Source organism: Pararge aegeria, chromosome 13 (genome assembly GCF_905163445.1).
Source record: "Pararge aegeria chromosome 13, ilParAegt1.1, whole genome shotgun sequence".
NCBI lineage: Eukaryota > Metazoa > Arthropoda > Insecta > Lepidoptera > Nymphalidae > Pararge > Pararge aegeria.
In genome coordinates, this window is record NC_053192.1 from 17,286,793 (window position 1) to 17,309,640 (window position 22,848).

General features: G+C 37.3%; 3 protein-coding genes across 5 annotated transcripts in view; all 3 read right to left on the reverse strand.

Moving 5' to 3' along the window:
- Positions 1-2,392: 2,392 nt before the first annotated feature.
- LOC120628830 (lipase 3-like) lies at positions 2,393-4,310 on the reverse strand. The gene is made up of 2 exons (XM_039897452.1): positions 4,245-4,310; positions 2,393-3,499 (listed from the first exon to the last, which is right to left on the reverse strand). Exons 1-2 carry the CDS (start codon positions 4,308-4,310, stop codon positions 2,393-2,395), a joined length of 1,173 nt encoding a protein of 390 aa, XP_039753386.1.
- Positions 4,311-4,411: 101 nt separating this feature from the next.
- Positions 4,412-5,581, reverse strand: LOC120628831 (lipase 1-like). The gene has a single exon (XM_039897453.1). The coding sequence runs from the start codon at positions 5,579-5,581 to the stop codon at positions 4,412-4,414; it is 1,170 nt and encodes a 389-aa protein (XP_039753387.1).
- A 1,623-nt stretch (positions 5,582-7,204) lies between these two features.
- LOC120628641 (cationic amino acid transporter 3) overlaps positions 7,205-22,848 on the reverse strand; it is a 43,425-nt gene continuing 27,781 nt past the window's right edge. For 2 of the 3 annotated variants that reach the window (XM_039897176.1, XM_039897175.1), the window contains exons 3-11: positions 20,365-20,649; positions 19,872-19,976; positions 18,444-18,730; positions 16,271-16,508; positions 15,635-15,737; positions 14,970-15,118; positions 13,236-13,390; positions 11,153-11,261; positions 9,990-10,135 (exon numbers count right to left, since the gene is read on the reverse strand). In XM_039897176.1, coding sequence (XP_039753110.1) covers positions 9,990-10,135; positions 11,153-11,261; positions 13,236-13,390; positions 14,970-15,118; positions 15,635-15,737; positions 16,271-16,508; positions 18,444-18,730; positions 19,872-19,976; positions 20,365-20,649 — 1,577 coding nt within the window. Of the gene's footprint in view, positions 10,136-11,152; positions 11,262-13,235; positions 13,391-14,969; positions 15,119-15,634; positions 15,738-16,270; positions 16,509-18,443; positions 18,731-19,871; positions 19,977-20,364; positions 20,650-22,848 lie in introns of all 3 variants that reach the window. The other variant, XM_039897174.1, reaches the window with a different exon arrangement.

Sequence of the window (22,848 nt, forward strand, 5' to 3'; positions counted from 1 at the left end):
CTTTGTTGCAGCCAATAGCCAGGCAGTATTTGTTACCGTTTACGCAACAACCAATAATGGCTTAAGATTGACCGCGCGTAAACATGGAGCGTTCTGATTGGCTATAATAGTCGCATCAAAATTCGCGTCATTGGTGGAGTTAAGAGAAGGTATAATACGCGCCATTGACGAATAGATTTTTAAAAGTCGGCCGATATCATGCCTTCTCACACACAATACAAGTGCTTGTGAATAATGTGCGAATGAGTTACGGCACGACATCGACTGTCCTCTATAAATCTTTTCTTTAATGGCAAAGGTTACGTACATTGTACATATATGTACGAAGGCTGCCTGCGTCATCACTTTCCATCAGGAAAAATTTCGTTGTAATAATAATATTATTACTTTAATGAGTGACATATAGGAAATTTATACCTTTATATATTTGCTATTCACTCTTGCTAGGCTCTGTATTTTTTAAATCAATTCGACACATATCATACAAAATGCGTTGTTTGCGCAAGGTTATTACTGGAACATCCTCAGGAAATAATTACTTCGCATTGAATGATGTAAAGTCAAAATCTGCTAAAGATGCTCCGGGCCACCCATTCATGTAGCAGTCTTAGGCCACTTTAGCCTAATGAAATAATATATCAAATTTAAGAAAACAACATAGAATGCCATAAATTTCTTTGATTCGGTGAAAGTATCAACTTGGTTGACAGACGGATAGACAACGGAGTCATTTCTAAAGGCTTCCGTCATTTTTATATTAATTTATTGGCATACGGAATCCTAACCTTGTGCACTCCAGCTTTCACTGGAACACCTAGATTTAAGAGTTATTTACGCCATGCTTAAAAAAACGCACATTTTACTTAATGCTTTTATCGTGTGTACGTGTTTTTACACCTTTATATAAGTATATTATAATGTATGACGTAATTATGTCTATTTTATAGGCTGTGAGGTATATGATTTGTTATCTTAAGTTTTTATTGTTATAACCAGTGTGTACTTATAAAGTTATTTTCTAATATCATTAAGATTAGTGTGTGACTACGCAAATGTATTTTGTTATAAAAAGTTACGCAGTGACAACCATAACGTCAGCTGATTACTACAGCATTAGGAAAAAGATTTAGTTCTTTGTTATTCAAACAATACTTAATTCAAACGTACTGACATGAACTTTTAAATGTTAGTTCAAGTAAAAATAAGTTATGGTTGACCATATTTTTAAGGTTACTCGAAAATATGTATAATCATTTTTCTGAAGCGAGGCGATGCCCTAGTACACCCTTTCCTAAAGACCTTGTATGGAGGTAAGACCTATAACGCTACTCCAGCTACAGGTAAGTATAATTTGTATATTCATAATTATATTTACCTGTCGCCTGACTCTCCTATAACATCTTACATTGTTTTAATTTTTTTATTTAATAATTATTAATATTATTATTGTTTGAAATCATGTATTATTATTATAATAAGTGAGTAATATATTTTCTCTTAAAATATCTACTAAAATGTGTTTAATATTTGAACCTTTCCTGTACAAATTAAAAGAATTTTTTAATTGAAATTTGCTTTTTATACTTAAATATTTAATATTTCCTTTATGTTTCGGTAAATGGCATTAATTTGATATTTCTTTCAAGTGTAGGTAAAAAGCAATCATTTAAAATAAATTATAGTAGATTTATTTTTATTATGGTGGAATTTGAATATTAAAGTTGCATATGTCAAACTCGGACTGAGGCTCTTTCTCCATAAAAAAATCACGTGTTTTGATTGGTCATGATCGTACAATAATGGCGTTTTCGGATCCGCCATTATCCGGTTTTTAAAACTACGTCTTAACTCCGTACCTACTATAGCCATTTTAAATAATAATAATGAGAGGTTTTATTTTGTCAAAAGTACAATTATTTTTCTTAATCAACCTCGTACCCGGATATCCCGTGTCTTGGGGTCCAACATGTATATAATAAGTTCTAAAGTTTCATTAATAATGCTAACGCAACTTTCGCAACGCAAATAATTCAGTGAATTTATCTTTGTGTATTGTCGTAGTTTATTTATTTATGTATACCATTTAATTATTATTATTATTTTTTTTGAATTGGCTAAACCGTCTTTTATCTACGGTCTTGATGAATTGCACAGGTGCTTTAAGGAATTATGACAAAGCTTCCGAAAACTTGAGCTATTATGTATGTTTAGTGGGCTGTTTAGGGCGGTGAAAAAACTTGCCTAAGTAAAAAAAAGAAATAAAACGCACAGTGAAAATATTTTGTATATTAAATTCAACTATGTAAACTAACGAAACGCTCTCAGGTAGAGGCTAACAGCTGATAACTGATAAATATATGCTTAAAAAATAGCTACAAACCATCAGTTCAAACTATCGAGAATATTTGTCTAATAAGCTTAAAATATACGGGTACAGATACATATGAGCGCTCTCACCCCAAATGTAGTCCACATGATTGAACTTGCCCCATGGAATCACCAGATAACTCACAACATTCGCCAACATGCTCCTCAATATCTCCACATCTTTCAATGCACATAGTCTGTCATTTTTAGCCGCTATTAAGGCCACTGGCATTTTTACATTATCCAAATCATATCTTGGAGGAAAGGAAGTGTTATAAATAAATATATTTTTCAATCCATAGTCATATCGAGCGAATCTTTTTATATTATAAACTTGAGCAAGATGCAATAGATTCTTTAAAGAAACACTTGAAGGAAAATGAGAGAACAATATTGATGAGAAATCCGATCCCAGTTCATTTTCATCAAACCCAACGAGATTAAAAAGTAAGTTCTCTACACATACCTTGTAGCCTAGAGTCGGTATAAAGCAGATGCTCTCTATCAAACGCTTTATTATACCATTAGGTCCAAATAACTCTGTTACGTTTCTATCTTGCATGATTCCTCCAATAAATGGTGCCAACTCAAAAAATAATTTTGCAGGTCGTGGAACGTTATTTAAATAACTTATAGGGGACAAAGCTATTAGCAAGTTCACTTTTCCATTGTATTCCGTCTTAGTGGAACCCAGCACATAGAATATTGTATTACCTAGGGAGTGTCCAATTGCGTTGATTTTCTTCGTTCCAGTTTTCTCCAAAACCGTATCAATCATAACACTCAAATCATAGATAGCTTGTTCATGAAAGCTAAAGTTCCAGAATCTTCTAGAATTCGGATCCAGGTGGATATGTCTCTTGGAATACACGTTTCCCCGACAGTTGCCTATCCAGACGTCATGACCAGCATTCGCCAAGATTATAGGCAAAGAAGTGTTGCCTCTGAGTATCCAAGAGTCACCATTACAAAATAAGCCATGCGTGAGCAAAACCGGGGGCTTTCTCTTACCAGGCAAATGAAACAGGTTAAGAATATATCCATCTTCAGTGATCACATCGTATTTAACTGCTGGATGCCCATATCTAGAAGACAGGTCTAAAAAAAGTTTCGCGTCTGGTAAACTTAAAGTCTGTATTATTAAACAGAATAATAAGGTAACTAAACTATGATATTTTAATGTCATTGGTGTCATCTTACGGCATATACCTATACGGCATTTCCTCTCGACGGCTTCATGCAGTTTTTTACACTGCTCTTGGAAAGTAGAAATAGACGAGTGTCTTGTGGGGTTTATTCCGGCAGGTAGGGTTTGTAACACAACTTATATTATTTTATTATTTCTATGATAAAAAATAGCACTGTCCACAACACATTGATAAAATGATGTCTGCATAAAAAAATCTTGGATGATTGATAAATAATAAAGATGAGTTGAAGTTTACAGAAGTCACAGGCAGTATTTTTGCAGTGTCCCACTGTGACATTGCTTGGGTTGTCTTTAAAATAAGGAATATAATTCTAGGCAAGAGCGTCAAACACGTTCAAATAATACTGCTGAGCGATGGTAGTAAGCTCCCTGACCTTTTCGGCCTTGAGCATAATTTATCCTCTCTTACGTACACAACTATCGCTTATGAATATCAGTATGGAACTAATAAGTCTGTCCACCTAACAATTTTTTTTGTGTTGATAAATAAAAAAATAGATAGGTACTTAGGATAATCCTTAGAATTGTAAAAAGTATGTACATAAAAATATAATCGAAATGTCTGTCTGTGATCTCTAACAGCAGTATCAGTCCGGGGTTAGAAAAGAAGTTTGCGTTTTTCTGAGCCTTGTAGAGTACTTTAAGTCTCAACTATCAACTTACTAACTTCCTTCTGATAATAAGGTCTGTCAACCTGCATTGGAGTAGCGGCATTGGAACGTGGTGGGTCCATACCCGTTGGTATTTTACGATTATTTCATTTTATTGAAATCAACCTGGTTGGATAGATCAGTATGCTCTCCGTAAATAAATAAAAAATATATTATACTCAATCTAACTATACTGTTCTAATACTTTAAACACATACGGGTACAAATAAACATCCATATGCGCGCCCCATATGTCGTCCAGGTGATTGAATGCTGCATGAGGAGACACCGCGTAGCTCACCACGTTCGGCAACTTCTTTCTTAAGATTTGAACGTCCTTCAATACTGATAACTTGTCATTCTCACCAACTATTATCGCGACGGGCATTGTCACTTTGTTCAACTCATATTCCGGTGGAACACTAGATCCATAAACAGCTTTATTCCTCAACAATCCATAGTCGTAATGTGCGAATGTTCTTCTATTATGCAATTGTGCTAAATGGAGGAAGTTCTTCAAAGATCCGCTCGACGGAAAGTGGGGATACACAATCTTTGTAAATTCGCGGGATAGCTCTTTAGGATCACTTCCAACTATCGCGAATAAAACACCCTCGATGCATATCTCGTATCCTATAAGCGGTAAGGAGCATAATTGCCTTACTATATCCCTTGCTGGTTTGTCAAACACTTCATATATATTCAAGTTTTTGAAAGATTTGCCGATTAAGGGAGCAAGTTTAAAAAACGTGCTCATTAACGGTGGAATATTGTTCAGGTAGCAAACAGGAGCTAAAGCAATTAGTACGTTCACTTTTGCATTGTATTGCGGCTTGGTTGAACCCAGAACGAAGAACAATGTGGTGCCCAGGGAATGGCCTATCGCGTTGATTTGATTTGCACCAGTGCTCTCCAAAACTTTATCAATCATAGCCGAAAGGTCGTAAACTCCTAGCTCGTGGAATGAAAAGTCCCAGAAAGCTGCGTCATTATCCGGGTCGAGGTACCGATGTTTTCTGGAATATCTGTTGCCTCGGTTATTGCCCACCCAGACGTCAAAACCTGCGTTCGCAAGGACTATCGGTAAGGAGATGTTTCCTCTTAACATCCATATATCTGAGGTCCCTTGCATTCCATGCATGAGAAGTACTGGGTCTTTTGTTCCTGGTAGATTAAACAAGGTCAGTATGTAGCCATCTTCAGTAGCGACCTCATATTTACGAGCAGGGTGGCCATATTTGCTAGCCAATTCTTCGAAGTATAATGTTGCATCTTCAGGCAAGTTTGTTTGCGAAAGGACTAACACAAACTGACAAAAGACTGTTAAAGTAGCACTCAGGTTATAAAACCTCATCGTCTAATATTAATAATTTTTGAACACATCTGTTACGTTCCTGAAAGTAACTAAAACTGAGCCGTGAGTGTATTTTAGCGACTGCTAAAATGGATGTGCTAATTTATAAGTTTCAATTCTCATGTTACAAGAAGTTTAAATTCTGCTGCTGTTAGATTGTACGCAATAGGACTTAAAAAGGTCCTTCTTAAAAGTCCAAATAGGAAATATTATTCAGAAAATCCAGTTTCAAAGTTTTTTCGTTTGAAACTTTTTAATTCTCTCGATTTCAAAATATAAACAGAATCACCATTACTTTTAAATTAGCATTGATAAGTTCCTAATTTTCACAGCCTATAAACTGCGGATTTGCTAATTAACCTTGACGTTACGTGCATGTTAAATTTGCATATTGATATCTTAATATCGTAGCGCTGGAACTACTCGCCTCGATTACTCGCAAAAAGACTCGAGGTTCGATTTTCGAGTGGCATATTTTACCTACTAAAGTCATCATCATCATCACTTCCGGCTATATCCAGCAGTGACATCACCACCGACTGATGGCCACTGCTGGATATAGGTCTTTTGCAGAGAGTCTCAAATCTCACGGTCCCGGGTCGCTTGTTTTCAGCGGTTTTCAGCGACTCTCCTGATATCGTCAGTCCACCTCGTCCCGCCAGACCAACGCTAACGGTGCGGGGTTTTTTAGCACCTTGGAACCCAACGTTCATCGGGTCTTCAAGCTGCCCCGTCCATTGGCACTTTAGCTTCGTGACACGTTGAGCTATTTTGGTAACTCTAGTCCTTATACGGATCTCCAAATTTTTCAACTGAACACAGCTCTCTCAATCACCTGCTGAGTGACTGCTTCTTCTTACGAGACCCATACTAAGTAACCACGTTTCAGATTCGAAAGAGTTACAAAATACGTCACCGTTATCTACCCAATACTACCGCACTACGACTTCGAGTCCCGTCTCAGAATGAGACTGATTGCGGTTCAAGTGTGGATTGGTGGACTTCACAGGCGTTAGAGAACTTTATGGAGAAGGCCCGCAGATCCCCCGCGATGTTGACAATTTCCAGAAATGCTGCTTAGCGGCAGAAATAAGCATGGCATTAGTATCCACTTCGTTGGACGAGCTCTGTGGCTTTATCTACAACGACTAAAATGGTTCGCATTGTTTAGTCAAATAACCACAAATATTTTCCTGCAAAGGTACGGAACTTCGGCGCGCATCTGCCCTTGTCTTTTGCCTATTTCGATTTTAATATTTATATCATTAGCCTTCGCTGTATATTATCTTCACTTCAATTTATGTACAAATATTCACATGTTTATAATAAAGATGCTGTTAAAAACAATAGGTTAGGGTCCCGCATTATTCAAGATAGATGTCACTAGTAGTACATTCAGTTACGGTAACGCTTTAGAGTAGTAACCCTAAAGCCTAACATAGCTTCGCAGACTCTAGCTTTACTTTTACCTAACGCCATCGATGTAATAATGTTGTAAAAGGAAATAAAGAAAAATAATAGTTTAATAACCATATTTAACGATACAAATGAAAACAAAAAAATATTGCTTACAATTTTATAATTCATTTCAATCACAGTTCGTCAATATTAAAACTACTCATTTATATTACTTATTATAAAATTATACATTATTATCAACATATTTTTTTATTAAGTTTATGTGTACATTACCACGACATGTTTTTATTTAGGTAAAATAAGGCTCCTTTCTTACAATAATTATAACATTTTGATTAATTTCTATCTTGTTCGTCTACTTTCCTGGGTTTGGCGCATTTGCAATTGATTTTCAACTTCTTGACACACAGAGGCGCCGTATATTTTTAACCTTTCCAAAAAATTATACCGCGCTAATTCTATGCGAAAAACTGACAGTTAACAATATTTCAAATAGGACTAATATAACTGTACCAAATACTATCACAGTATCTATATATGTGTTACAGGGTTACAATACACATAAATAAGTATGAAATTAATGTAAGTATGTGATATCAAGCTCTGTTTGAACGATATAAGTTATAACACTACCCGCAAATATTTTAGTATGACTGTCCACAACTTAGGGACTCCTGTCATGCGGATTTCTTCTTCATCGCGGATTGGTCTGGTCTGGTCTGGTCCGCATTTGGGCCGCCCGTATCGTATAATTTCATATGTACCTTTTTTATCATCCATGGGGGACGCAGGTTATTGGATAGGTGACAGGGTACGCGCGCTATCACACGCACGCGGACCAGATCTGAGAAATCCACATCCACCCTTAAAGGGTCAGTGTTTATTCTAATGGACGGACGTCTAAAATATATTTTCAGACAAACGTTAAAATCGATGTCAAATGTACACTACATAAATGTACCTACTTACCACTTTTTAAGTTACTTTGTCAATATTTCTCAGCGCCAAATTGGGTAACGAGCTATTTGAGAGCTATTGCTAATTGCAATGAAATATTTTGACTTTGTGGATTTCAGTTTAAATTCCAAATTTAGAGAAATAGCAAGCGACTCATGCAGCCAATAGCAGCAGACGCGATAGTTCGCGCGTAATCATGAAGCGCTATGATTGGCTAAAATACCTGTGCGGATTCAACAATGTAACTAAAAAAAGTTTTGTACCTATTAGTGCGCGTACTATCACGTAGGTAACTCGAATAAGCGACAGATTAGCCGTTGATGTTGTAAGTAAAAAGAGGTCGACTAGTCGTCCTTAAACTGTGCTAATTCGCCAACCTTAAGTTATTTCACGTAACACTTAAATAATGTCACACTAGTAAATGCTATTGGTAACATAAATCTCGCCATTCCATTATATGAAGAGTAGATAAAACGGATGACACAAGCATGTAGTTAGGATCCAATGTTAGATAAGGATACTGGCCTTTCTATGTTAGCTTTATTTTAGTAAACTGACTCGTTTTTTAATTTTTTTTTTAAATATGTAGGTCAGAGTTGATTATTTAAATCAAGATTATTAAATTTATAACTATATATTTAATGACACGTAAATAATAAAAAACGTCGGCATTATAAATTATTATTGTCGTCAATATAACCTGCCTCTTTCTTTCGCTTATAACATCATTGAGCCGTAGGTAGGTGGTCTTAAATTAACTACTACAATAATTATTATAAATATACATAAAATTCTTAACACACTAAATTATTTATTAACAACACTTTAAATACATTTATTAAATAATTTAAATATTAAATTACAAGTTATGCCACCACAGCCGCAGTGAAAATTCGTTTTCAAGTCCGTCGTCAAGCAGACTGGCGGTTCCGAGCTCTGCTCCTAGACCTAGACCTAAGTTAATATTTTGACCTGAAGTAGCTGAGCTTTAAAGGCATCTTAAATAGAAATTCTAATAAGCGTTCGCTAATGTTGTGAACTATTTAAATTTGTAATATAATTATATTTGTTTTTAAATTGTCACGGGTAAAAATTGTTTTTGTAATATTTTTCGACTGAAAATCCAATCTAAAACATCAAATAAAACAATATTTTGTCATAACATAAATAGGTCAGTGATAAAGTATAATGTGAAATTTATTGTATATTGTCTTTTATCACTTTATTAACAGGGTCTAACACCATTGGTCGCTAACTGGTTGATTTCCAGCATGCTGTGTAAATCTACTATTATTTAGCGGTTCAGTGGCAGCTGTTTTGGGAATGTCCAGCATCCCAAAGGAGTTTCCATAACAAGGGATAAAAATGGTTTTGATAATACGAGCTTCCTCGCATGCTATTTAGAAATCTCCCGTACCTCGGATGCGTTTTTATCAACCAATGAAAATCCTTTACTTACCCTGTTCACAAGTCTCGATAACCTATCACTGCAATGACGCGTGACGTAGATAATCAACTAATCATAAACCTAAATTGCTCAGCTGCCTAGCCATCTCTGGCCTTCATTATTAACCCCTGGACTGGCTGTCATTATACAAATGACAGATGAAACTTTTCTCTATTTGTAGCGCCATTGGACAAATTGTAGTTCCTTGTACACTCGTATTACAGCTTCACAACTAACAGCGCCAAAGTGGCGACAATCTATTGGAGACAAAAACAAAATGACAACAGCCTGACCAGTGATAATAACAGAGGTTATTAGACGTAGTACAAGATTTGCAAGTCGCAATTCAAGTATTATTGGCCCGGCCCTAACTGCCCGCCACTTGCAGGCAATTGTTTATTTGAGTTTTAATACATTATGAATAATATCCATTTTACTCTGCGTTTCAAGTATTTCGACACTCTAAAACGGCTCGATTGCGAGCAAGCAAATCTTACTGAAGGACTGTACCACATCAAAAGGCTGCTAGGGCAATGTCAAACGAATGTAACTTTAATTTCCTGTTGTTACGGTCTATATTCGGTATCACAGCTGAGTGATGTGCTTTTCGTTCTCGATCTTTCCATTAGCAGTCCGAACATGGTCAATTTTGCTTAGTCCGTTTTGAGGTTCAACTTTTTTAACTCGCAGATTACTGTTCTTGATTCCGTAGCTGAAGTATATGATGTAGCCTGATAAAAGAAAACATGGTTGTAGTTGAATAAAATAAAATAATATAAACAGGTATAAAGTGCATGATTCAGTATATGGCATATATTTATGATCATGAGAAATGCTTTTTAAGCATCACGTGTCGGAAGAAAAGCTCAAGGTGTCGCGTTACAAGGCGTGTAATTAGGATAACCCAAAAGCCGAATAACTTAAAACATAAACACGAATTGATTACTTATTATAAATCTTCATGGGTAAAGCCATATCGAGGCTGTTGTCTCAACTAATGCAGATTCGTCCTCCGCTGGAAATTGATATCGTATAGGGAATTGACGGCCGATTGGTGTAGTGGGCAGCGGCCCTGCTTTCTAAGACCAGAGGGCTGTGGTTTCGATTCCCACAACTAAAAAATGTATTCACCACACACACGAAATCATCAATGCTTTTCCATATATTTATAATAAGTATCTAAATAAAAAAACCATCAAACATGTTGGTAATTTCTAAATGTGATAGTTCAGTGGGTAGGACTTTGACTTCACTTTCGGAGGGCCGAGTTCGAATCCCAGCACAACTCCTAACTTTTCTAAGTTTTAAGCAATTCAAATATATCTATACCTACAGTTCATATTTCATGTTTATTCTTTAAATTAATTGTTTTATAAAATATATAACCCAAAATAAACTATTTAAACCTAAATAAAATCTAAAACGTCCTCGAAACCACCGCAGCGAGGCACAGTTCCTAAGATGCTGGCAGCATTGCCCCTTTGGATGGCCAAACTAATTCGTTGGCCTATTTCGTTTTTTCCAAATATCAAATGCTTCAACGGTGAAGGAAAAAAATCATTAGGTTAGGCTGCCTGCATGCCCGAGAGTTTCTCCCAAACAGAGTATCGCCTCAGCGTTATGCTGTAGCAGTGGTTTAGTGGTCACTGCTACACTAAGCTTATGACTACAACGGAAAGTGGGAAAGAAACGCCTGCGGGGTGTAATGACAGACACTCCAGCTGTAGCAGGAATACAAGTGAGCTTACCGACAGCCAGCCACAGGATGAAGCGGATCCAGGTCTGCTGGTCCAGCTGCACCATGAGGTACACGTTCATGCACACGCTGAGGTACGGCACCAGCGGTACTAGCGGCACCTGCGACACAGCTCCATTACTATACGTTCAGTGAACAAAGTCCCAGTTCAACTTTTAAGCAAGCAAACAAACAAAAAACTCTTTAGTTTTATACAACGTGTAATAGAATTACAAAATAATATTGAAGAATCTATATGTATATTTCATATGGAATCACCCTGTAAAGATATTAAATTATAAGAAGCATATTTATTTTTCCATACAAACGAATTCAAAACATTCTACGTTTTTACTTATGACAACCCTGCGTTATGCGCTTCCATTGAGCATACGACGATCCAAATCACTGGCGATATTTAAAAGAGCAGTTAAGGCCCATTTTATTGTTAACGACTTTTAATAGTATGTATATATGTACTTACTCATTTATTGTATGTTAAAGTATTTAATTATGTAAGTGTTGTTATTATATATATTAGTTTATTTTTATATTTATTTATTTATTATATTATTTACTTTTTATCTATTTGTGCACACTAGTTTATGTATTGGCATGTAGTTATTTGCATGTATGTATTTTAATATTTGTACCACCAGCAGTCTATTCTCCTCTTCTTTTTTTTTCCTAATTCTAAGGTTGCCTGGCAGAGATCGCTATTAAGCGATAAGGCCGCCTTTTGTATTACTACTTCTTTCGATGTTTCTGTTTTTGTTATATTTTAAATGTTGTGGTATACAAATAAAGAGTTTAATAATAATAACCCTGTTGAAGATAGAAGACCGACACGCGCGTAGTACCTACGCTACGCGACCCGTACCTAATAAAGTGACACCTGAGTCAGATGATTTTAATTTTGCATGCGATGCTAGGGCTGTATCGGACTTCTTTCAGTAGCAGTGGTCAAAATATTATTAGGTTTTCGGTTTCACAGTACATATTGTACCTCTAAAGCCAGTAAAATACCGTTTTCATTTACACGTTGTATATGAGTTTAAGGTTTGCAGACTAAGTGGTCCAACTGATGCTCAGTGGAAAAATATCGCTTATAGACAGAGCAACACTTGACCCTACAAGACCTGCTAAATGCCACCTGTTTTCACCAATCTAAGGCGTAGGTAGGATGGCGGTAGTACCTACCACCTACTTTCCCGGAAAAGCTCTATCTCAAAAAGCTAACTAAAAATATAAAGGCACTGGCCTTAGGGAGGCTTAAAATATAAAATATCAGGAGAAATTGACTGACGAAAAGGGCGGGAAACTTCGCACATGGCGGACGCGGCATTTCCAAACATTTCTCCTAATCTACCGCAAACTCGCCTCGGCAAGGACTGGTTCTGTCTATACTGCACATACCGCAGTACCAGCGCCACTGCAAAGCAGCTAGCCGCCTATATATGCAAGTTCTTCAAAATATTATATTGTAAATTGTACTTAACTTTTATAATATCTTAATAAAACTCATTGAGTTCACATTTGCAAGCTCATAAACAAAGATTAATTGGTTTTTACGAGAGTGCATCAAACCGCACTATTTAGCAAAAATTGTTACCTACGCTATGGCAAAAAAACAAAATTAATAAACTTCCATCCAATCTCAAAACACATTCAATAAAACATTTAACGCAAAATTTGAAGGAATGCAGGGTTGCAAAGGAAAAATTTCTACTTCGTAGATAATTTTTTCCAATACACATTTTTGACAAAAAACAAATGTGGCACATGTATTTTATTTTGACTTAATGTTTCTGATTTTTTTTACTCTAATTATTATTACCGCTATTGTATTATTGTACTGTATTAAAATTGCAAGTTTTTAATTGATTCTATGTGTTAATTGCAACCAATGGTTTGTAATATTTTCACTTCAGCTAATGGCAATAAACTGTGACATCTATGTTAACAGCCAACCACTATGAGAACGACACCAACACAACAACATGCACAATACAAACAACACCAATCCTCACTAAAACGAGTTCAAAATAAATTGAAAAAAAAAAAAAAAAACCTCCCCCCATTTTTCCTGCACTGACCTTGAAGCTGAGCTTAGCGACGCTGGAGCGCGGCTGGCGGTACAGCACCAGCAACAACACAAGCAGCGCGCCTCCCAGCACGCCCACGGCCACGCCCAGCGACGAGTTCTCCGCGTCCCAGCGCAGCAACACGCACGTGATCAGCGCTGCCACGACTTGAGGATAAGACCACAGAATTAACAACGTTCAGATGCCGCGTACACGACTAGTATCGAAGCATCAAAAACCAATCCACTTCAGTAGTGTTTCACTTCATTTCACGTAGCAGTGATAAATAATTATTTCACCTTACGTTGTGATTACGATGACATTGTGAGATGGTGATAACGAAAAAAAAAAAACACCCGGCTAAGTTTGTTGTGGGCTTCTTCTTAGACCAGGACGCGTTTGGAACCCTCGTAGCTTTAGTTTTAAGTTTGTTATCGAATGTGGTTATCGCCAATTACCGTGTCATTCTTATGTACGAATCAAAAGTGCCACCTATGGGCCTACTTGAATAAAGATGTTTTGGACTTTGACTTTAATAATGGCTGAATGGGTTCTGTTTGTTCTTCATTCTATGGATTCTTATCCATAGAATAAACTGTTTTTTATACATTGCGTCGTGACATGACCGGATTCGATTTCACTAGGTTTTTTTTATACTAAGTGGAAAACTAACGCCTGTAAACAGAGGGAAACTTCGTAGGGCATGCAAGGAAGAAATCCTGCAACGTGCGGTGCGGAAGGTAAGGCGAAGGTGCTAAGCTACATGTGTCTGGTTTTAGTACTTCCCCGGATGAACTCTGATACAAAAAGCTGTACTACTATTAAACATTGCAAACTATAAACCTAATGGCATGATGCAGCGCCATGCACTTTTCCATAACCACTTTTTCTTGCAATATTAGTTGCATAAAGGCGTGTTTCACCATATGATAAGTGTCGGAAAGCCTAAACGTACCTAAGTTTTGTAAATTTTTACTTTATTTTAAAGTGAATAAGCTGTCTGGCACAAATCAGCAATCCTGTTTATTTCTCTTTTATCCCAAAGTTTTAGTAGGTACCTAAATAAAATAAATATAAATAAATAAATATACTGTTTAATATGTACTATGTTTTATGTTAATTTAGTTTAAAATCCTAATATTTCACTAATGTTTGTGGTACCACCTACTAATTTCGTATAGCATTTTCTTGTATGCCTTTGGTTGCCTGGAAGAGATCGCTAATTAGCGATAAGGCCGCCAAATTGTACGTTCTACATTATTGTGCTGTTGTATTTGTATCTCTGTAAATTTTCTCTGTGGTGTACAATACAAGTGTATTCAATCATTCATCCTACGATCCTACGGCATCTAGACCCAAAGCGTAACTTGTTTTAATGGTACTAAGATGACTGATGAATATTTATATGAATAATGAATGAATGAATGAAAACACTTTTATTGTAGACCAAAGAAAAAAAGTAGTTACAGAGATATAAATACATATCAAGAGAGTACAATTTGGTGGCTTTATCGCTACATAGCGATTTCTTCCAGGCAACCAATGGCGTAAAAGAGGTAGGTTGTGCAATAAATAAGATTTAAAATTAATAAAAATAATATATATAGATAAATATAATATACAGATAAACAACCAAATTTTGAAATCTATTCATGTTCGTCACCCAAAAATTTTCCAGCTGTGGGAAGCGAACCCACGGCATTGGACTAAGTGATCGATTGATAATAATATGCAAGATCAGCTCACAGAATATGCATATGCTGCATTTGGCGATGGTGGAGGAGAGTGTTGTGGGGTGCTTGAGGCCCAACAGGTTGAAGGTCTGCCGCGCCACGCTGTACGGGGTCTCCGGGACCATGCTCCTGTTCAGCTTTATATGTGTTTCTTCTTCGTACCTAAGGGAAAACACTTAAGTTAGCCAAACTACCACTTGGTACACACTAATATTACACATTTACTTTTAAAAATGGAGTTACTCGTAGTTATGGAGTCTAATTTTGGCAGAGCAATTTTTCTAAGGCAACAGCTACAAACTAGACAAAAGACAAAGGTTTATCTTCGCCTACAGTGTTATTAACTCTCTGAGCATTGATTTACGCGTGGAAATAATATCCAAATAATATAAGTGTAATAATAAACGAGGAAAAACTCCTATTCCCTGTTCTCGTGCTTTGGCAGGTGGACACGCTTATTTTATCCCTTTAATATCACCAGGGGATAAAATTTTTGTTTCCCGCCTATGCTATCCGTGCTGTCCCAGCATTAAGAATCTACGGCTATACCTTGTTAAAGATCCTATGTTTACAACAGTACTTTTGATTTAAGACTGATGAATTTCCCGCATTCCAGATTGGATTTTAATGAGACTTCATCCATGACAGGAAATGGTGACCGTAATACTTTGATCCTACCTTAGTATAAGGACGCTGGTCGCAACAATGGTGTACGCCAGGAGTGTTCCAATAGACATCATATCGATCAGCTGGTTCAGGTTAAAAATGGCCGCCATTGTTGCTGTAAAATAAACAGTTTATATTAAAAACTTATCAATATGAAATGTTGCAGCGTGGTGGATCTATCCTCTACAGCCCTCTCTCCAAGAAGAAAGGAGCCTGAGCCCGGCATTGGGACATAAATAGACTGAGAATGATAATATAAATATTAAGTTCAAATAACTTCATTGGCCTGATCGGTTTACTAGCTTTGTAAGGAATTACAATTGCTTCGGTTTCATGTCTCACGCTTAACCAAACTCAAAGTACAATTTCCGATGAGCATCTTTGTGTTGTACATTAAGGGAATATGGCAACGAGGAAGTCCCAGTCCCACTGAACCTTGTACCAAGGGAAGACACAGGACTGCGTCTGTAGCCATCTCTCTGTGTCTCTGTAATCGTCGTCTGTGGAGATACCTACTCACCTGATAGAAATCTGCTAGCCTAGCTACTCTATGTTTCTTTCGTCAATGTAAGGAATACAACTATGCTGATCGCTTACAAAATCGTGCGCAAAGGAAATACAGCAGAAGCTGAGCCAGAACACACTCACCAGAGAGCAACCCGCTCACAACCGTAGCTATCAGCGGTGTTCTCGTCTTAGTGTTGATAGCTGCGAGAAAGCGGAACAGCACTCCGTCGGACCCCATCGCGTACAGCACCCTGGGCAAAGGGAACATGGCGCCGAGTAGACTGGTGCACAGCGCGAATATCGCGCCGATCGTGACTATCCACATGATGACCGGCATCCCCGACTCATGGAACACGTGGGGGAAGGGCGCGTCTGCATCCTGGAATACGAGAAATAAATGGAAACTTTATGTCAAAGGAGTCTCAGCGGCGAGTCAAAGTACTAATCATCATCACAACCTGAGGAGTAGGTGACTCCGACAATCACGCTTTCAGACCAGAACACTGTCTTGCAACAATGTTGTGTTCAATTTCGCGCGTCGCGTCAGTCGGTATTTTTGATTGATAAAGTTTATAGGCGCAGTAAATAATTTCATGAATTTATGGTATGCGTAGTTAGATTTATTAATTAGTATAACTTGAAGAAGAAAATATAATTTATTTGCTCATGAATTAAATTATTAATACATTCTTTATTTGTTCAAGTGCTTATAGGCGACGACCACTTATTATGTTAAAGCTAATAGCTTTAATAATAATGATAAACGAACCAAATTCTTGAATTATTATCAAACGTTTCGTCGCCAATCTCCTCTTTCCGCGAGTATCGTACGAGGCGACTAATGGAAAATAAAGAAAAAATTTCTGTGCCCCATGTTTTGTGCTACTAATACCATCTTCTGCGATCACCAACCCGTCTGCCCAGCGTAGTGACTTGGTAAAAGCAACCCCTCGCGTTGGTAGAGGCCTTTAGTTTAACAGTGGACTTTTATATGCTTTTGATTGATTGATTGATAGTCATGTTTCTGCGAATCAAATGAATTTAAGTATGAGTAGCCGAATTTATACAGTACACTTTGAAGAAGTGAATAAAATTTACTAAAAATTATTGGTGAACTGTTATTATTTCAAGTGTTAGGTAACAGTTTACTTTTGCGATTACATTCTTTGTTGAATTAGCTTACTCATCATAAACGAACCAAATTTCATTATAAGTAGGTATTGTATTTTTTTTTAAATAAGAAGAGATATTATTGAACTTTATTTAACTACTACCTAGTTAAATAAAGTTCAAGAATATCTCTTTTTATTTAAATCTCTTTCGCATTTCTTTTATAAATATAACCTAAAATAAACTATGTAAAACTAAATAAAATCTAAAACGTCTTCGAAACCACCGCAGCGAGCCACAGCTCCTAAGATGCTGGCAGCATTGTCCCTTTGGATTCCCCTTATAGGTATACGTAACGCATTCGAATAAATTAGGATCCCCAATTCAATAGTATTGAATAAATCTATAAATCTGCACAAAAAAACATCTTCATCATAACCATCATGAAGACATGGTAGGCCATGACTGCATACAATGGTATAATATAGGTACGGTATCCTCAATGGTCACAAATATAATATAGTGAAGAAGCAGCCCATGTTTCACTCGCTGTGCCAAGATATAACAGCTACAGAATTGTTTTGATTTTCTGTTTTACTGCATGCTACTCTTTGTCGCTTATCAGACAAATTGTTGACTTTGCGACTTGAACAAACGCTTTTTGAGCATTTTTTTATGATAATCATTCACCTGTTCATAGGTACAGCAATACTTTGCAGGGCATACAAGGATGATGGACACACCACTTTGTAGCACCATCCATCCATCATCCTCAATTCCTCAGGCGTAGGTGTTAAGCCTCATATGGAATAACAATATACTACGACAATACATACATCGCTATCTAGCCCCAAAGTAAGCGTAGCTTGTGTTATGACTGATGAATATTTTTTGAATAATATACATGAATACTTATAACATACAGATAAACACCCAGACACTGAAAAACATCACACAAACATTTTCCAGTTGTAGGAATCCAACCCACGGCCCTGGACTCAGAAAGCAGGGTCGCCAATTGACCGTCAACATATGCCTGTAATTGCACTAGCAATTGCGGTCTTAATGACCTGGCCATTAAGTCTAGAACCTAAACATGGCGATAGTAATTCCTGGACGAGCCACGAAAGCCACAAATACCATCGATAATCTTAACAAACCGTGGGTTACTAATGAATTTCCTGTATATAAAGTTTGTACTGACCTGCAAATAATACGGCCACATCATCGTCAAAACGGTCGCAACGCTGAAGTAAGAGATGAATATGATCGCCAGCGACAGGACGATCGACAGTGGGATGTCTCTCTTCGGGTTCTTGGCCTCCTCGCCCGTGGTGGCCACGCAGTCAAAGCCCACGAAGCCGAAGAAGCATTTGGCGGCACCCGCCATCACGCCGGCGATTCCCCAAGGCATAAACCCTCCTTCGCCGGCCTTGGGGCGGTATTCCTCTGATATGTTCTCGACTTTAATCCTCCAGTTTGCGGGGTCACCTGACATAGAAAAAAAACAAAATTTTATGCAGGATATGATATATCTTTTCATTCGACTACAACTAGCACTTGACTACAATCTAATTTTTTTTTTTTATATAAATATACTACGACAATACACACATCGTCATGTAGCCCCAAAGTAAGCGTAGCTTGTGTTATGGGTACTAAGATGGCTGATGAATAATTATATGAATAATATACGTAAATACTTATAATATATATCTAGATAAACACCCAGACACTGAAAAAACATTCATGTTCATCACACAAACATTGTCCAGTTGTGGGAATCGAACCCACGGCCTTGGCTCAGAAAGTAGGGTCGCTGCCCACTGCGCCAATCGGCCGTCCGATTGGCGCAGTTGGCAATCTCATCTGGTGGTGCCTAAGTCTAAGGCGGTAAGGGGTAACCCGTTTGGAGTCATCTTTACCATCAACAATTCATTAACGGCCTATTACAGGGCACGATTCTCCTTTTAGAAGGCTTGTCCACCACGCTGGCCGAGTGCGGTTTGGTGGTGCCGCAGATTTGATATAACTGCCATGCTTATTCAAACCTGCACCCCTAGTTATTTCTACCTCAAAATTAGAATTAACTTATTACAAACCAACTTAGTTATGTGGTTCGATGTCTTCCTAGCCAACGCATGTATTAAAAAAAAAAACAGTTATTGCATAGTGATTGTCCTAACCAGGCTATTGGTTGAGACATCAATCCTTCCTTTCGAGGGATTGAGTTCGATTTCCAGCTCTAACTTTTCGTAGGTTCATGTGCGTTTTAAGCAACTAAATATCACTAAAACACCGTAAGGAAACCCGCATGTCTAAGAGGCGTTTGATCAAAGGCGTTTGAGGTATACCAACCGCATTTAGCCAGAGTAGTGAATTACATCCTTAACCATTCTCAGTCAAAGAGACCCCTGTCCTGTACTGGGTCGTTAATAGGTTTGTTAGGATGTTGATGATGAAATTATTAATTGTACGTTACCCTCTAACAACGGCCCGTGCGTTAATAGTGTTAAATATTTGTAGTAATTGTTTATACTTAGGATGGCTAAGTAAATGATTTCAAGTAATTTATTATACTTGAACTTAGCTATCTAAGTTTAAGTTAATGATTTCTAGTAATTGTTCATACTTTTGATAGCGCCGGCGACGACCACTATTATAACGGTGGCTAGGTTGAGAGCTGTGAACACGTTGTTCAGTTTCGTCGACTCGCTCACGCCAACGCCGAGTAAGACTGTAAAGAGAGTTAGAATTATGTAAACTAATGGAAAAATAATATTTTTTGTAGTTAAAACAAAACACGTCATTTGCATCCATTGCCATCGAGGCTGCTCTGGCCCCCGCCAGAGCCTCGATGGCGATGGATGCAAGGTGAACGTCATGTGACGGTACTCGATACCTCTTACACGATTGCGATTACGTTTCTGGCATAAAATCGGAATAGTTAGATGTTTGAAAAGTGCTGATAGTTGAAGTGGCATAAAACAGTGAATTAATGTTCCACTTATTAACTTATTACTATAATATATAACTATAATTTTAGTTTTAATTTTAATTTGGAAACTATGACCCATCCACACTATTACATAACAGAATAAAGCCAAGCCACAATACATACTTACCACATATAAGGAGCACTAGCCCAAAGGCGAAGAAGTCCGGATAGTCAGCCATAAAGGGCACCTTCATGGGCGCGATCCGGGCCATTGTGTTGGCCATGGTGTTGTTGCACAGGCTGTCGATGTAGTTGGCCATGCCCTTGGCCACGCTGGCCGTGCCGATGACATACTCCAGAATGAGGTTCCAGCCGATGGTGAACGCGATGAACTCGCCCACGCTGACGTAGCTGTACACGTACGCGGAGCCTGCTTTAGGTACCCGCGCCGCGAACTCTGCGTAGCACAACCCTGGAAAGAGTAACGGATTTAACTTTGGAAACCAATAATGGCCTTCGCGTTACGCAAAGGCTTTCGATAAAATTTCCCATAACCTGTTAATTGCCTCTTTAGGTGTCTTACTTCGTATCTACGTTATAGGACCTAAGTGGTAGCTGTCACTACAATATTTATACCTATAATTTCGTGCGTGCCCCAAGGCTTTCACCTTGGCCCATTAGTCTTTAACATATTTATCAACGAGGCACAAAAAAATCTCAGTTATTATTGTACGCTGAAGATACAAAAATATTATAAGTAATTAAAAAATAAAAAGGTAGTTATAGATTAAAGGAAAATTTGGACCGTATTACTGAATATTGCGCATGCAACGAAAGCAGGCAGTGTATTTACATTATTATCATTGATCCGGTAAAATACTCCGCAGAGTTGACGAGGTGAGAGACCTTTGTGTATTGTTGGATAAACAACTGTATTTTGAATCACACATTTATACAATGAAAAACAAAGGTTACAAGTGGCCTGGATTTGTCCTTCACCAAACAACTGACTATAAAAACCCAAAAGCCCTTATTTTAGTCTATCACTCCTTGGTAAGATCCCAGTTGGAACACTCTTTCACCGATTGGAACCCGTAGTATGCCAGTCACTTAGATATATTTGAAGTCGTATAAGATTTGGTTCCTGGAAGTTTAACTTTCTTACAATAAGGACACGAACGTAGGGATCAAATATTTTTATATAAATTAGTTAATGGTGTGATCGATTGTCCTTATCATCTATGAAATAAAAAATAGGGTACCGAAATCTTATAGAGAAGTAGTCAGCAGCATTAGGGTACCACATTCCATCTTTCACAAGTTAATCGTAACTACTGTTGAAATAGATTTATTTAAAGGTCGTGCGATAGATATAAATAATAACATATATAACCAACATTTTGATATATTATTTTATATGTACCAAGCGGTGATAGCCCAGTCGGTAGGACTTTGATTTAACTTTTTGGGGGGGCTAGTTCAAATCCCAGCAAGCAAAGCAGGAAAATGGTATAATATGGAAAAATCCTAGTACTATAAAAGTTATATCGAAAAATTTGGGTAGGCAATGAGCATGTATGAAATGCACGCCACAGTGTATTCTGTCAGCCACCACACAGCAAAATTCTTTAAGCCTCCGACGAGGTGTCATGTAAAAAAAGTGCTACAGTGCTACCAAAACGCAACGCGTGTTTTATAGGTGGGATATATCGGATTGAACCCCGGCATCGAAAAAATGTATAATTCCTGAATTTCCTCTGGTCTGGTCTTGTGTTAGGCCTTGGCTGAGGCTAGTTACCACTCATCGACTTAGTTACCAACTTTTACCGATTCAACGTTCAGGTACGTTGCACTGCAGAATCCGATTAGGGTTCATTGTTCAAGCTGCACTATGGAATGCACTCCCAATAAGCATTCAACAGTCAAGGTCACTAGACATATTCAAAAATGCTGTTAAAGCCCATTATCTTGAGCAATAAAGACGACAGTGTCTCTTACTCATATTTAAGTATGTTTTAGTATAAATTAGTTTATTATTTTTTATATTTATTATTATTAGTATTTTATGTGTGTAATAAGTATTAGTGTGTAATTGTTCGTAAGTATTCATATAATAATAATGCACCCCACCAATCGGTTTCCCTTGGTTTTCCTAATCCTAAGGTTGCCTGGAAGAGATCGCTACTAAGCGATAAGGCCGCCCTTTGTATCCTACTTTTTAAGTTTATTTTTGTTGTGTCCATTGTTTTTTTTTCCTATTTGTGGTGTACAAATAAAGTGTATAAATAAATAAAAATAAAAATTAGGGTATGGTTCAAATATAAATTCCATGCCCGTAATAGGTCAGCCTGCTACCAACCCACCAACCCTATTTGGTGCAGCGTGGTTAGTCTTTGCTCAAAAACCTTCTCTCCTATTAGAAAGGAGGCTTGTGCCACGCAAGAGACGTTATGGTGAGGGTGCGATAAGAAAAGTAATTTTCATTATTTTAATTATTAAAATTTATTTTACCAACTTTTTTCTGTAACTGTTTTTCTTCTCCTCCATTGGTTGCCTGGAAGAAATCGCTATGTAGCGATAAGGCCGCCAAATTGTATAAGTTGTTTTGTTGTACTTTTTGTGGTGTGCAATAAAAATATATTCATTCATTATTTGTAAATGGCAACTACCT

Bases quoted from the DNA above. Each gene is read 5' to 3' on its own strand.
- LOC120628830 (XM_039897452.1), bottom strand. From the start codon at position 4,310: ATGGACCCACCACGTTCCAATGCCGCTACTCCAATGCAGGTTGACAGA. The intron at 3,500-4,244 runs GTTAGTAAGTTG...TTAATAATACAG, and splicing joins GACCTTATTATCAGAAGGAA to ACTTTAAGTTTACCAGACGC.
- LOC120628831 (XM_039897453.1), bottom strand. From the start codon at position 5,581: ATGAGGTTTTATAACCTGAGTGCTACTTTAACAGTCTTTTGTCAGTTT.